We start from the raw sequence: 15,855 nt of genomic DNA on the forward strand, positions 1-15,855 counted from the left end.
AAAAAAAAAAAAAAAAAAAAAAAAAAAAAAAAAAAAGAAGAGGGAGGAGTTGTAAGCCACAAGAGATTTTGAAATATTCGAAGTTGACAATGAAGGGCACAAGTTGTACGGATTGAGACAGCTTCGGAACGTTCCAGAGTTATGGGGGCCGCCCCCACCGGCCGGGACTCGGCGCGCCGTCGCAACTTTCGCCGCCGCGACACCGACAACAAATTGCATTTCATTTATATTCTATTCTTCCATTCACTGTTTTAATTTTAATAATAAATAGCGTATTTAAATCTTATCTACTTCTTTATTTTAAAGACTCAATTTTGATCTGACAATGACTTTATTTTGTTTTCATTTGATTTTCTAATTTTAATCAATACATATTTGCTTGCTGTTTTTTTTTGTAACATATATTTATAATCTGTCCTTTGACTTACTTTTTCCTTTAATGATATCCCAATTTTCATTCATTTGAATAAAAAAATACAAATGGATAATAGAATAAAAGGAGAAAAGTGCAGTACGAAACAGTGTTATAAATCCATTCAAGCGTTCATTTGTTATATAATCTAATAGACAATTTTTTTTTAAAAAAAAAAAACAAGTATAATTTTGAAAGAAAACTAAAAATAAAATAGTTTATCTAGTAGAAGTTCTGAAATCATAAACTAATCTAAAAATTAATAAATTCCAGGTCAATGGAACATGGATAAAACGTTTAATTTCCCCTAAAAGTACAAAATTTCTCGCTCCTTTACTTCTAATTTCCTAATATGTATATATAAAAATAAATTAAAATATTATAACGTACCTTTCTACTCTAATTTCCGAACCTGAAGCAACTCTGCTCTGCAATTCCAAACATCTTAGTATTTGAATCACAATTTTATCAGATTCGAATACATGGAAACCCATTTTGTAAACTTGAGCTTCAAAGTAATGTTTGAAGCCATTTTTTAATTCCATAGGAATAATCAAACAATAACGACTTCCTTGACGTTGGAATCTAACTAGATGCCGAGGATATGTGATTGTAAACAAACACTTGGCAAAGAAAAATGCATGAACAGTCATCTTATGTTAATGAAGTTACCAAGATAATTTGATGCAAATCTGAGTCGATGTCAACAAAAAAAATAACTTTGTTTGGAAAAAAAATAAAACCCCATAATGATCATAAGAGGGGGGAGGGAGAATCATAAAACCTTGGCATGTTATAAATCAGCAGATGACAATCCTGAGAAGCTGCTAGCTTGGTTCATACAATCCGCTCCAACTCCCTTGCGTAACTGAGTGTTTGGTTGATAAGTTGAACAGAAGGAATTTCCTTGCAAGGTGCAGATTCTTTCACCTTCTGGAAATATAAGATGCCGTTCGTTATCTCCCACTCGGGATGCTCCTGCATTGAAACATAAGATTTCCATCAACAGGTGCAAACCCTCCAAATGGAAACTACTCCTAACCTACATACTGTGTTCGGAACCATGGACCCTTCATAATATGATATGATATTGTCCACTTATAAACTCATGATCATCCCCTTAGTTAGCCAGGGTGGGACTCAACATACTGCAGATCAGTTCAATGGACTATATGCACCGCATCACGGTAAATGTTTTGCAGTTCAGTGAAAAAAAAACTTTGGTCTAACCTAAAACTTTTTAGTGATTACGTAGATTATCGATGTCTAGATACCATCCAACAGACTTAACAGAGGTTACCTTCTTGACATATTCCAAAAGTTCCTGGTCAGAGGAAAACAGCAGCATTTGGCGGGCATTACTTATTGAAAGATAATCATATGCCTTTTCACTGCAACCGGCTATTTCATCCCTGGAAGTGGCAGAAAAGACGCAAACTATGAATAGAAACTAAGAATGAAATGGAACTGCTACTTGTCAGTGACCCCAAGTAAGAAGAGAGAGTGAGAGAGAATTCGGCAAACACTTCGAAGGAGGTGGGATTTCTCATCTATCACTATATTACTTAGACACCTTATTTAGATGAGTTACCTTACAGTCTTTGCAAGGAGGTCCATAAAATAACCAAAAGTTTCATGTGGCACTGTCTGTCGAGCACTCAACACACGGTTGTAAGCCCCTTCCATGAAAGATTGCTCCAGCTCTACAGCATGTTTAATGCATGGGTTCTCCAAAGCAGAGGTGGAGAGAAGTTCAAGTTCAGTATGAAATTCAGCAATTCTGTTCTGCACAAGAAGCCTCAAAAGGTTGAGACCCAAGATGGGATACTCCTGAGGGGATGGCGGAAGGCGGTTACTGCTCCGTAAAAAAAAAAAATCATGCGAAAAAATTAGTTCAAACTCACAAGGTAATATCAAGTGATCTCAATGTGGCAATTCTGGTAAAATGCAAGATAACCACAGGAAGCTCAACCTAAAGTTATAGATTAGGTATCAGTTTTGAACATAAAGATAACTCGTAGAAGATGTTTGTCTGATAAGTTTGGATCCATTTGCTAATCTGCAGCAATTTATTGTCAGTCCACCATCTCACTGAATCAGTTCAGTTGAATTAATTAACTTATTTACTTGAAAGAAGGAAGATAATACATTAAAGTAAGCTAATGAATACTGACGAAATAAGAGAATTATAATTGCAAATAATATCAATACGCGATATTTCACTTTAAATGAACAAAGAATCAAATAGCTCAATAGAACTTCAGTTAAATTTATATTTTCGTGGAGTATAAAAACTACACATCTCCCAATCTGAACTAAACAAGCAATATATCATGATAATAAAGCAATTTAATCATTTAGATAGAATTTAGGTATTCAAATTTCACTTAAGAGAAACACACCGAGCATCAGTATAGTAAGGCTTCAATTGGAAGAAATCTCTTTCAAATGCATCTTGATCTTCAATCTTCACACTAAGTAATACAGCATGCTCGTATATATCCCCTGAATTCCACAAGTGAACACAAATTTTTTTACAAGATTTAAATGTAGAAAATGACTAGACAGGGAAAGAAGAAACCCAAGTTCCATACAGATAACAAACTCTTTCGTACAGAAAATTATGCATCAGAATATTCAATAGTTAATCAATCTACGACATTTGTTTCTCATATTTCGTACGTCTGAGTAAAATAACTTCAATGGCTCATTAAAACGTTAAACAAATTTTCATCGACTGGGTACGATCATCTAGCTTCTAAGATGGGAAAATGGTTCCAAGGCTCCATAATAACCTTATCATTGTAGATAATAGATAATCTAGTAGCTTATGCTTGTAGTTCGGGTTGTAGCTTTACAGTCACTAATCATGAAATTGAATAACAATTACCACACAAATATAAGTCTCCATCTGCTACTATGAAGATGCATGACAAGACTATAAGTTTCTCTTCAGTTGAGTAATTTCAAGACCCAAGCGACGGCAAATTATTCCAAATTATTCATACAGAAAAATATAAGCCAGCCAATAAGAGCTATAGAACTACGGCATGGAGTATGAATTCTTACTAGCTACCGTCAATTCATGGACTGCATTGGGCGTATCTTCGAACAATGGTGGAAGACTTCTGAATCCAGTTAAAAAAACCTGCAAAAATGAAATGAAGAAAGATTTCGGAAACTTTAACAACATTATCAAAACGACTCCTCGAGAATAGAAGAAAACACGCTAAAACTCCAGTGACGTAGCGAACGGAGGAGTCATAGAGAGAGACATTAGGGTTCTGAAATGAAATCGACACCTTCAGCTGAGAGAGGAGATTGCTACAAGAATCATAATCGTGCCTAACAAACGCAGCTTTGAAGCGATCGATGTGCTGCGAGACCTCAGTTAGCTTTGGTTCCATGGCGATCTTCGTCTCCTTCAATTTCTTCCTCCGAATCTCTCTGCTGAAATTGAAATGAAGATGGTCACCTTTGTTTGTTGTTTTGATTGCTCTTCAAGAAGGATTTGCACTTTCTCTAAGATTCACAAATGGGTCGAATCCGAACCGATACCCATACCCGGCCCATATACTGTAATAAACTTATAAAACAACCCGATTAGGAGAGGAAATTTATTACTAATCATAGAAAAAATTAGACTAAGTTTTTAAAATTAAGTTAAATTGTATTGCATGTTTTTTATTTCGGCCCGTGAGATTATCTCATCATCACATATCTTATATATGTAATCTCACGATTACATATCTTATATATACAATAATGTATTATTTGCTTTAGTTACTTTAGCTCATTATATATCAGTTGCACAATTTTAAAACGTGTATTACGATACCTGACTCTATACCATTTATAACCGCTCAAATCTATTGTTGACAGATTTTATCTGATTGTCTACTTTAGTCACTAAGACGGTCTAGTCATAGTTAACGATACTAAAATAATTATAATAAAGTAATTTTAAATTATATCAAATTCCTCAAACTGGTCTCATCAAACAAAGGCTTACTCCAACTAGACAGCCAAACAAACAAATGTGAAATTCTAGAAAAGGCCTTAGTTAAAACGAAGAGAAAAAAGCAGCAAAAGAGCAAAGAAGCAGAGCGAGGAAGAGGGACAAGAAAGTAATTTCGCATGGCAATTTCCCTCCATCCTTCCTAAACGCCATGGCCTCATAAAGCGGGAAGCAATTCACCACTGTAAATCCAGCCAAAAAAATCTGAACAAAAACTTCTTCCCAAGCGCCGCCGGATCTCCAAATCCCAATGAGTCCGCCAGCGAAACCAGCTAAGTTGACAATCGCCGCCGTAGCCATGGGCAGGAACATCGGCGAGGAGGTTCCAAACTCAAACAACTCCTGATCGTATCGCTTGCTCTGATCTTGGTCGACAACTTTGCTGGTGACATTGAAACCTAGCGCGGAAATCCCAAGAGACTTCAAGGAAAACTCAATGGATGCAAAGAAGTAGCTAGACAGCGCTCTTACGCTCCAAATCCTCTGATCGTTCCACCATTTCTGGAACGTGCTTCCTTCCTGCAGGAATTCCAGAAGATCTTGGCCATAGGCTCCCAAGAACAGAAATGCATACACTGAAAACCATGGATCCCAAACCCTAGGGAAGACGGAGGCGCCATTGAGAAGAGCCAATTGGGGGAGAAAGGCATAAACCGTGACGGGAATACACAAAAACGCCCAGAATGCGTTATGACAATAAGAAATACCCATGAGAAGGCCCATGGACCTCACGCCGAATGTAATTGGGCTGTACTTTGAGAATGTCACTTCCAAAAGCCCAATAGCCCATCTCTTCACTTGATTCACCGCGTCCAGAAGGTTCATCGGGGCGTCGCCGTAGAAAGCTGCCCTGTTTGGATTACAGAACACACTCTTCCATCCCTCCGATTTCTGTAGATACGCCGTGAAATAATCCTCCACTAAAGACCCATATCTAAACCCCAATTTGGAACCCCATTTGGTGTTAATCTCATAATCACACCTCGCAACTAGATGAGCCAAGTCCAACACCTGTCGAGACCGAATGGAGTTTTGGACAACATGACTTGGGTGGAGCTCGGGGAGCTCAGGTGGTTCGAGCGCCGATGGGCCACCGAAGAAAGTTCGTCGAACAAAAAAACACCCGGTGCCAAGATAGCCTGGACCTAACAACCCATCCATACCAATTGGGTTAAATATAAACAGCCGCATATACTCGCTGCCATACATATCATTCTTGCTGATCCCACGGAATCGTTGAGGGAACTGAACATAGCCACAATTGCTTCCAACTTTTGGGTCCATAAAGTAACATAACACCCGAAGAGGTGTTTGCGGGTCGTTGGAATAGGTATCACAGTCCAAAGTCAAGACAATCGGTGCGTTGGTCATTGTAGCTGACACTCGCAGCTGGTGACATTAAAACACAATTAAGTGATAACAACAATTTTGATATGAGAAAGTAAATGAGTAAACGGGTTAATTACCAGAACATTAAGAGCACCCGCCTTAAAATTGTGTCGAGAAGTTTCACTTTTTTGCCTTGAAACATAGATGAGATTTGGTAATGATTCTCCAGCTATGTCTGTGTTCTTACTGCTCTCCAACAATACGTGAATGATTGTCGGATGATGTCGTGGAGCGAAGCAATTGGTCCATTTACCCAAAATCATTCTCTCTTCTTCTCCATTCATGAACTCTTCTCCAACCTTCCCTTTCTCCAAAATATTTTCTATTCGAATTTTCATTTTCGCATACATTATCTGCACATCCAAACACAACCCATTTCTTTATTTTTTATTTTTCTTGTTTTATAATAAATTTATTGTTTTTATTTCATTTTAGTCATTCACAAATAATCATAAATTGCCATCTATATATATATATATATATATATAGAGAGAGAGAGAGAGAGAGAGAGAGTAGAGCCATTACAAAATATCTATTTAAGGGCAATTCTATATTGTCTGGACCACGTTAAAATTAAAATAAAATTTAAATTTTTAAATCAAGTTAAGCTGATCACTTAAAATGATATGACCATTCAAATTTTTATTGGCCACATTTTAAATTTTAATATAAAAATATTTAAGAAAATTCAAATCTCATATTACTAAATTTTCTAAAAATTACTATTTAAACTAATTGAATAAACGAATAATTTATTTATTTATTTTTATTAAAAAAAAAAACATAGATTATGTACCTTGATCTTCTCCGATTCAGAGTTCAAATCCTTGTTGGACTCAAAGAACGCCTCGGGATTCCTTTCAACGACGTGGTTTTTCCTGCAAAACGGCAACCATTCGGCGGCGAATCTGGCCGCTTCCATGAAAGCAAAGAGAGTCACGGCTGAGCCGCCGTCGTCGGAGATATAGACGGAGATCTTAGTTGTCGGGTAGTCATAGGCCAAGACGGACAATGCTGTGTTGATGACGTTGATTGGTGGCTCCTTGTACGGATCCGCAGTGCAAATAAAGACATCCAACGCCGGAAAATCCGAATCGTTTTTGAGTAACTGCTTGAGGTTATTAGGGAACTCGCGGCGGCGGAGGGGAATCATACGGTTGCATTGAGTGGTGGCCCACAAGAACGCCAAAACGACGTCGGAGATGAATAGAGAAATAGAGACGAAAAATGAAGAAACAGAGGTGGGGGATTTGAGAAGTGAAGTTAAGTGGTAATAAAACAGAGATAAAATGGCACCGGCGTAAACGGCGGCGAAGAGGCGGTTGAAGAGGGTGGTGCGGCCGGAGAGGTGTTGGGAGTTTAGTGGGAGTGGCGGAGGGTTGGGTATGGCGGCGCGTGCAATGTATTGCTCCATGATTCTCTTGGAGTGTGAGATTTTGCATCCGAACTTGTTGGTTGAATTTTATAATTTATTTCGAAACCCTTCATTTTCTTAAATTTAGAAGTGCGGGCCTGGGTATGGTGAGCGAATATTCTAACGTTATGGCCAGTTATGTAAATATAGGTAAAAAAAAAATAAAAAATTCAAAATGATACTTATTTAATAAATAGAAAATTATTTAATGTGGGCTCCGAAACCTCTTCGTTCATACATTCATATTCAATTATTAGGGTCAATTTTGGTTTGTTTGTAATTTACAACCAAACTTCGAAGCAAGAGATTATTGGGTTCGTAGGTTGAGGAATTTCTTTAAGAAATTCTCGTTGATTCGATTGATAACTTAATACTTCGATTCGGGTCAATTCTAGATTTTGTCCCATGAACCTAAAACTGAACTGAACTAATTTGAGTTCAGAAAAATAAAGCTAATCTCTATTTCAGGTTCAGAAAAATAAACTCAATCCAATCCAAGACCTATAATTTGAGTTGGGTTGGTCCTCATTGTCGGGTTTAACGGACAATTCAACCCTATTCCATATTTTCAATTTGTATTAATATTAAAAACATTGAAAATATTTTAAAGAGGTAATAATTAGAATTAAGTTAAATTTTAGCTAATATTTAACTTAATTAAAACAAAAAAGCTGCAAAATAGCAAATAAGCAGAGCGAGGAAGAGGGATAAGAAAGTAATTTTGGATGGCACCTTCCCTCCGTCGTTCCTTAAAGCCATGGCCTCATAAACCGGCCAGCAATTCGCCACTGCAAATCCAACCACCAACATCTGAGGCAACATTTTTTCCCACCCGCCGCCGCCGCTTCCGCCGCACGATCTCCAAATTCCGATGAGCCCACCGGCCAAATTCACGGTTGCAACCGTGGCAATGGGCACGAACATCGGCGAGAAAACTCCAAACTCAAACAACTCCTCCTCGTACCTCTTGCTCTGTTCAGGATCCATTACTTTGCTGGTGACATTGAAACCGAAATTCGAAAACCCCAAAGATTTCAACACGAACTCCATGGTTCCAAATAATAAACAAGACAGCGCTCTTACGCTCCACATTCTTTGATCATTCCACCATTTTCGGAATGTTCCTCCCACGACAACGAACTCTACAAGGTCCTGACCATAAGCTCCAACAAACAGGAACGCGTACACTAAAAACCATGGATCCCATACATTTGGGAAGATGGGGGCGCCATTGATTAGGGCCAGCTGGGGGAGGAAAGCATAAACCGCAACCGGAATGGACCATAAGGGCCAGAATGCATAATGGGCGTACGATAGGCCCATTAAAAGGCCCATGGACCTTACACCGAATGTAATTGGGCTGTAGTTTGAGAAAGTTACTTCCAGAAGCCCAATAGCCCATCTCTTGATTTGATTCAGCGCATCGGGGAGGTTGATGGGGACGTCGCCATAGAAAGCCGCCCTGTTTGGATTACAGAATACACTCCTCCACCCCTCGGATTGAAACCGATAGCCTGAGAAAAAGTCCTCCACGACAGACCCATATTTAAACCCCAACTGCCAAACGACAAAATAAAAATTTAAAACAAAAATAAAAAAAAAGTACTTGGTGGTTTGAATTTGCGCCGCCATACCTTATAACCCCACTGGGTGTTAGTCTCATAATCACACCCCGCAACTCGATGGGCCAATTCCAAGATTTGTGGAGATTTAATGGGCTTTCCGACAACATGATTTGGGCTAAGTTCGGAGAGTTCAGGTGATTGGAATGAAAATGGGCCTCCAAAGAAAATCCTACGAACAAAAAAACAGCCGGTGCCGAAGTAATCTGGGCCTAGAAGCCCATCCATTCCGGGTGGATTTATTATGTATGGGCGCTTTAACTCGCCGCCATAGATATCATTTTTGCTAACTCCATGGAAATGTTGAGGGAATTGAACATAGCCCAAGTGGGTCGCGAGTTTAGCGTCCAATAGATAGCATAAGACGCGAGCCGGTGTTTGGGGGTCGTTGGAATACATGTCGCAGTCCAAAGTGAGAATAATGGGTGCGTTGGTCATTGTAGCTGATACTCGCAGCTGTTGCAACAGACACACAATGAGAGATAGCGGAGAAAGATTATGAATTTGAGTAATGGGAGTAATTACCAGAGTATTGAGAGCGCCCGCCTTGAAATGGTGTCGGGAAGTTTTACTTTTTTGCCTCGAAACATAGATGAGATTTGGTAACGACTCTCCAGTTATGTCTGCGTTCTTACTGTTCTCCGACAATACGTGAATGACTGTCGGATGATGTTGGGGAGTGAAGGAATTGGTCCATTTATCCAAAACCATTCTCTCTTCTTCTCCATTCACCAACTCTTCTCCAACCTTCGCTTTCTTTAAAACATTTTCTACTTTTATTTTCATTTTCTCATACATTTCCTGAAATTAAAACACCCCAATTTACAATCAATCACTTTACCTTTAGAAATATATATATATATAAATATGTGTTCTATTAAACGAACACGATTCTCCACAAGTCCAAAAGACTTCAAACAATGGAGAGATCAATAATCATTAGTGGATATAGAACTTTCAGGGTTCAAATTTGAAAAAAAAAATAATAATTACATTTTTATCAAAAAGATATTTTAATTAAAAACTACTTTAAGTGGGCTCTGAAAAATACGTATATTCAATTATTAGGCTCAATTTCGTTCACTCATTTTGCTTTGTTTGTAGAAAAGTCTTCGAAGATGTTTAAGTTGATTTTTTTTTTCTTCTTTTTGCAAAATAAAATAAAATTAAAATAGCAAGTTTAAGGATAAATTTGTAATTTATCTTATCCTAAATATAATTAATTAATTAATTAAATGAAAATACCTTCATCTTGTCCGTCCGAGTGTTCCAATCCTTGTTGGACACGAAGAAGGCAGCAGGATTCCTATCTACGACGTCGTTTTCCCTGCAAAACGGCAACCACTCAGCGGCGAACCTAGCTGCCTCCATAAAAGCGAAGAGCGTCATGGCGGAGCCGCCGTCGTCGGACACATACACGGAGATCTTACATGTGGGGTAGTCGTAGGCCATGACGGATAGGGCCGTGTTGACAACGTTAATCGGCGGCTCCTTGTATGGATCCGCCGTGCAAATAAACACATCCAACGCCGGAAAATCGGAGTCCTTCTTTAGTAATTCTTTCAGGTTTCCGGGGTACTCACGGCGGTGGAGTGGATTCATCCGGAAGGATTGAGCGTTGACCCACATGAAGGCCAAAATGATGTCGGAGATGAACAGGGAAACAGAAACGAAGAAGGAACCCAAAGAGGTGGGTTTGAGAAGTGAAGCCACGTGGTAGTAAAAAAGAGCCAAAATAGCGCCACCGTAAATGGCAGCGAAGAAGCGGTTAAATACGGTGGCGCGTCGGGAGATGTGTTGGGAGTTCAGTGGCAAGGCCTTGGCGGCGGCGCGTGCCCTGATATCGTCCATGATTTTCTGTTTCTTTCTTCTCCCTTGGATATGAAGTGAAGCGAAGTCTCAACTAAAGGGAGTGGGTTTGATTTCAAAAGTAAATTTTCTATTCTTTTTATATATATATATATAATTTTTTTCTACAAATTAATAGTTTATTTTATTTCATTTTTAAAATTTACGCATTCAAACATAATTTAATGGATAATATATTATACTAATTATTATATAAAATAATGCGACAATATAAAGTTAAAACTCATTTGAAATATGATATTTAAAATATTATTATTATTATTTATCAATGGAGAAAATGTTGTCCGAAAGAAAGAAACGTGTATTAAATGAATTCTACCTCTAAAACCTAGATTAGGTTAAGCCATGAGTTTCTAGGACCGATCTGGTTGCGCCGCCCATGACCATGGCAGCTACTTTAGTTATTTTGTGGTTTTTAATTGAACCATAACCATTACTCCATTATCATGTATTTATTTAAGAAGACGAGTAAAAAATATCTTTATCCGGTTCTCATTCACTATAGTACAAAAATTTCTAACCATGAAATTTTTATGATTGAGTCATGGTGACTAATATTTTAAGATTGCTATCCGATCACTTATATTTACTCCATAAAACATTTGTTAACAAAACAAAGCAGCAAAACAGCAAAACAGCAAAGAAACAAAGCAAGCAAGACAGACAAGAAAGTGATTTTGGGTGGCATCTTCCCTCCGTCCTTCCTCAAACCCATCGCCTCATAAACCGGCCAGCAATTCGCCACTGCAAATCCGACCACCAACAACTGAGGCAACATTTCTTCCCACATGCCGCCGCCGCCGCCGCCGCCGCACGATCTCCAAATTCCGATGATCCCACCGGCCAAATTCACGATTGCAACCGTGGCAATGGGCACGAACATAGGCGAGAAAACTCCAAACTCGAACAACTCCTCCTCGTACCTCTTGCTCTGTTCAGGATCCATTACTTTGCTGGTGACATTGAAACCGAAATTCGAATACCCCACAGATTGCAACACGAACTCCATGGTTCCAAACAATAAACAAGACAGCGACCTTACGCTCCACATTCTTTGATCATTCCACCATTTTCGAAACGTTCCTCCCGCGAAAACAAAGTCCAGAAGGTCTTGACCATAAGCTCCAACAAACAGGAACACGTATACTGCAAACCATGGATCCCATACATTTGGGAAGATGGCGGCGCCATTGATGAGGGCAAGTTGGGGGAGGAAAGCATAAACCGCAACCGGAATGGACCATAAGGGCCAGAATGCATAATGGGCGTACGATAGGCCCATTAAAAGGCCCATGGACCTTACACCGAATGTAACTGGGCTGTACTTTGAGAAACCAACTTCCAGAAGCCCAACGGCCCATCTCTTGACTTGATTCAGCACGTCGGGAAGACTGATGGGGACGTCGCCGTAGAAAGCCGCCCTGTTTGGGTTACAGAATACACTATTCCACCCCTCGGATTGGAATCGAAAGCCCGAGAAATAGTCCTCGACTAGAGACCCGTATTTAAACCCCAGCTGCGAAACGACAGAATAAAAGTTTAAAACAAAAATGGGAAAAAAGTATTTGGTGGTTTGAATTTGAGCCGCCATACCTTGTAACCCCACTGGGTGTTGGTCTCATAATCGCATCCCGCAACTCGATGGGCCAATTCCAAGATTTGTGGAGATTTAATGGGCTTTTCGACAACATGACTTGGGCCAAGTTGGGAGAGTTCAGGTGATTGGAATGAAGATGGGCCTCCAAAGAAAATCCTTCGGACAAAAAAGCAGCCGGTGCCGACGTAATTTGCGCCTAGTAGCCCATCCATACCAATTGAATTGATAATGAATAAGCGCTTTAACTCGCCAGCATAGATATCATTTTTGCTCACTCCATTAAAACGTTGAGGGAACTGAACGTAGCCACAGGTGGTTGCAAGTTTTGGGTCGAGGAAGTAACATAAGACTCGAAGAGGTGTTTGTGGGTCGTTGGAATAGTTGTCACAGTCCAAAGTTAGAATAATGGGTGCATTGGTCATTGTAGCTGATACTCGCAGCTGTTGCGACGGACACACGACCGACACACAATAAGGAAAAGTAGAGAAAGACTATGAATTTGATGTAAGAAAACTGTAATAATCAAGAAAAATGTCCCATATGCAATGCATACGTTGGGGAGTTGACGTTCAATATAAAATTGAGGTCACTCACTTCATTTTATCATCCCACTTGAACGTTTAAAGTCAGTTAGATAATACATTTTTCTGACCGTTTTAAGCCAACATTTTAGCTGATTTGAGTTTAGTACTCTTAGACCCTTTACTCCTAGTTTCAACTTTTTGTAAGCATTTAAAATTAGTATGGTTGCTTTTGAGGTAATTTAAATTTTTGGAATCAAATTTAAAATATTTATTATCTAATTAATTTAAATTATTAGAAGTATGATTTTATGCAATAGTTGGTTTAAATTATTAAGGTTTAGTTTAAATTATTTTATGCGAAATTGGGTGAGTTAATTCTCACATTAAAATTCTAATTGATTATTGTGAAAATTAGGTAGAACGTCAACTAAGGCTAACAAAGTAAGTGGTTTTACTATTTTCTCAGTTGAAAGATTTATATTATGTACGACGACACGTTTCCAATGACCCTTGCATGTGCCATTTATGCTTTATATTATATGATGACGAGATTATGATATATGATGATGTTATATGATGTTATACAACAATGTTATATGACAATGATGTATGATAACATGATGTAAGATGTATAATGATGAGATGACTTAATATAACGTTATTCTATATTAAGATGATGTGCACATAGTAAATGTTATGATGCATTGTGACGATGATTTTTCTAAAACACAACCCTAGTTAATGTTAATGATGATGGGCCCAGAGGGGTGCGAACCACTTGGGGGATCCACACTCACACGTGTGGGTCATGCGTGGGGAAGTACTTCACATCCAATTTTGTCTGACTAGAAGCCACACTTATGATGTTTTAACACTAGGTCCTTAATCATAAGTCGCACGTGTTTGTCTTTTCTGACCTCAATAGTTGAGAGACTTACGAAGTACTTCTTAAAATATTCAATTCGTGTGCTACTTCTATTTCAGGTAAAGACAAGGCACCCCTATACGGCTGACAACGACATCACAAGTAGAGACCATAACACGTACATAGGATAGTGGTATTTCATTTTTTTATACTTAAGTTAGTGTAAAAGTAAGTGAATGATAGGATCAAATACCAGAGTATTGAGAGCACCAGCCTTGAAATGGTGCGGGGAAGATTCACTTTTTTGCCTCGAAACATAGATGAGATTTGGTAAAGGCTCTCGAGTAACATCTTTACTTTTAGCGCTCTCTAAGAGTACCTATCTCACACACGACGCAAACATCGATGATCTTATTTTAGAAAGAGAGTATTTACGTACATCGACATAAAAGTATTTATTTGGTGAAAATGAAAGGGATAATTGAAAAGAAACGGGTAAGAATACCTTAATTAGAGAGGGATGACGTTTAGGAGTAAAGGACTTGGTCCATTGATTGAGAGCCATAAGCTCTTCTTCTCCATTCACCAACTCATCTCCAACCTTCCCTTTCTTCACAACATTTTCTACCTTCATTTTCATTTTCTCATAAATTTCCTGAAAAATTCAAACGCTTTACTTTTCTCTTCATAAATATTTTTAAAATAACAAAATAAATAAAAATCAAATATTAATTTTTTGGCATAATTTTATAAAATAAAATTTTAAAAAATGTAGATATCTTTATGAAAAGATGTGTATTTTGTCCATATTAAATTATTAATGGTCAATTTGATTCTCTAGTTTTTCTTTTGTCCAAATTTATTTATTTATTTATTTTCTTTGTTTTTGAGATAATATTTATGGTCAAAATTAGGAGCACGAGTTTATCCCTGGGCCCATAAAATTTGAATTTTTCTTTTTCATATATATATTTTTTAATTTAAAAAAAATGAGACGATAATTTCTTTAATTCAAAAGTCTTCGAAAATGTTTAAATTGGTCCCGTTTTTTAGAGACCATCCGTAATTTAAATGCAGCCAAATATAGAATAATTAATTAAATTTTTGTTGTCTACGAAAAAAATGAAAATACCTTCATCTTGTCTGTTTCGGAGTTCCGATCCTTGTTGAACGTGAAGAAGGCATCGGGATTCCTCTCTACGACGCCGTTTTTCCTGCAAAACGGCAACCACTCGGCGGCGAACCTAGCCGCCTCCATAAAAGCGAAGAGCGTCAGGGCGGAGCCGCCGTCGTCCGACACATACACGGAGATTTTACATGTCGGGTAGTCGTAGGCCATGACAGACAGAGCCGTGTTGACTACGTTAATCGGTGGCTCCTTGTATGGATCCGCCGTGCAAATAAACACATCCAACGCCGGAAAATCTGAGTCTTTGTTTAGTGATTCTTTCAGGTTTCCGGGGTACTCACGGCGGTGGAGTGGATTCATCCGGAAGGATTGAGCGTTGACCCACATGAAAGCCAAAATGATGTCGGAGATGAACAGGGAAACAGAGACGAAGAAGGAACCCAAAGAGGTGGGTGTGAGAAGTGAAGCCATGTGATGGTAAAACAAAGCCAAAATAGCGCCGCTGTAAATGGCGGCGAATAAGCGGTTAAAGGTGGTGGCGCGTCGAGAAATGTGTTGGGAGTTTAGAGGCAAGGCCGTCGCGGCGGCGCGTGCTCTGATATCCTCCATGGTTTTAGGTCTTTCTTTTTACTTGTTGGAGATGTGAAGTGAACTCCCAATTTTATAGGAGTGGGTTTAATATCAATTTATTTCTGATGGCATATATTTAAAAATATATTTTATTATTATTATTATTTAAACATTTTAGATGTCGGTTCTCTTTAATTCATATTCATATATATATTTTTTTTTTTAATTAATGCAAATATAATATTAGTGAGTAGAGACAAGCAAAATAATTAATAATTGACTTGGCCAGGATATAGTCACCAATTAATTAGTAAAAAAAAAGCAAATTATTTGGATGTGTCTGCCTTAAAATATTTTTATTTTTAAGACTATTAATTTACATTCAATTATACATGTTATTAAATACAAGTTTAGTTTCTATGTTTTTTTTTTTTTTTTTTTTTTTT

At 38.1% G+C, this 15,855-nt stretch overlaps 2 protein-coding genes and 1 pseudogene across 7 annotated transcripts; all 3 read right to left on the reverse strand.

Moving 5' to 3' along the window:
* Nucleotides 1-815: 815 nt before the first annotated feature.
* On the reverse strand, nucleotides 816-4,095 carry LOC111483349 (26S proteasome non-ATPase regulatory subunit 8 homolog A-like). Of its 3 annotated transcripts, none has more exons than XR_002718351.1 (7): nucleotides 3,715-4,095; nucleotides 3,482-3,560; nucleotides 2,815-2,917; nucleotides 2,004-2,267; nucleotides 1,713-1,824; nucleotides 1,197-1,390; nucleotides 816-835 (listed from the first exon to the last, which is right to left on the reverse strand). XR_002718351.1 is itself a non-coding variant. In XM_023129533.1 (6 exons), the coding sequence occupies exons 1-6, from the start codon at nucleotides 3,817-3,819 to the stop codon at nucleotides 1,250-1,252; spliced, it is 804 nt and encodes a 267-aa protein (XP_022985301.1). In that variant the 5' UTR covers nucleotides 3,820-4,095; the 3' UTR covers nucleotides 1,042-1,249. The 3 variants fall into 3 exon arrangements, 1 of the variants encoding a protein (XP_022985301.1); XR_002718350.1 differs by having other exon boundaries at nucleotides 816-840; XM_023129533.1 differs by lacking the exon at nucleotides 816-835 and having other exon boundaries at nucleotides 1,042-1,390.
* A 288-nt stretch (nucleotides 4,096-4,383) lies between these two features.
* Nucleotides 4,384-10,793, reverse strand: LOC111483347 (cellulose synthase-like protein G3). Of its 4 annotated transcripts, none has more exons than XM_023129531.1 (4): nucleotides 10,101-10,793; nucleotides 9,603-9,656; nucleotides 5,897-6,118; nucleotides 4,384-5,819 (listed from the first exon to the last, which is right to left on the reverse strand). In XM_023129531.1, the coding sequence occupies exons 1-4, from the start codon at nucleotides 10,704-10,706 to the stop codon at nucleotides 4,476-4,478; spliced, it is 2,226 nt and encodes a 741-aa protein (XP_022985299.1). In that variant the 5' UTR covers nucleotides 10,707-10,793; the 3' UTR covers nucleotides 4,384-4,475. The 4 variants fall into 4 exon arrangements, with proteins under 4 accessions (XP_022985299.1, XP_022985300.1, XP_022985297.1 ...); XM_023129532.1 differs by having other exon boundaries at nucleotides 5,897-6,123; nucleotides 10,101-10,128; XM_023129530.1 differs by lacking the exons at nucleotides 4,384-5,819; nucleotides 5,897-6,118 and adding exons at nucleotides 7,834-8,790; nucleotides 8,868-9,311 and having other exon boundaries at nucleotides 9,381-9,656; nucleotides 10,101-10,790.
* Nucleotides 10,794-11,322: 529 nt separating this feature from the next.
* On the reverse strand, nucleotides 11,323-15,527 carry LOC111483348 (annotated as a pseudogene).
* Between the last annotated feature and the right edge of the window lie 328 nt (nucleotides 15,528-15,855).

This window comes from Cucurbita maxima, unplaced genomic scaffold (assembly GCF_002738345.1).
Source record: "Cucurbita maxima cultivar Rimu unplaced genomic scaffold, Cmax_1.0 Cma_Scf00008, whole genome shotgun sequence".
NCBI lineage: Eukaryota > Viridiplantae > Streptophyta > Magnoliopsida > Cucurbitales > Cucurbitaceae > Cucurbita > Cucurbita maxima.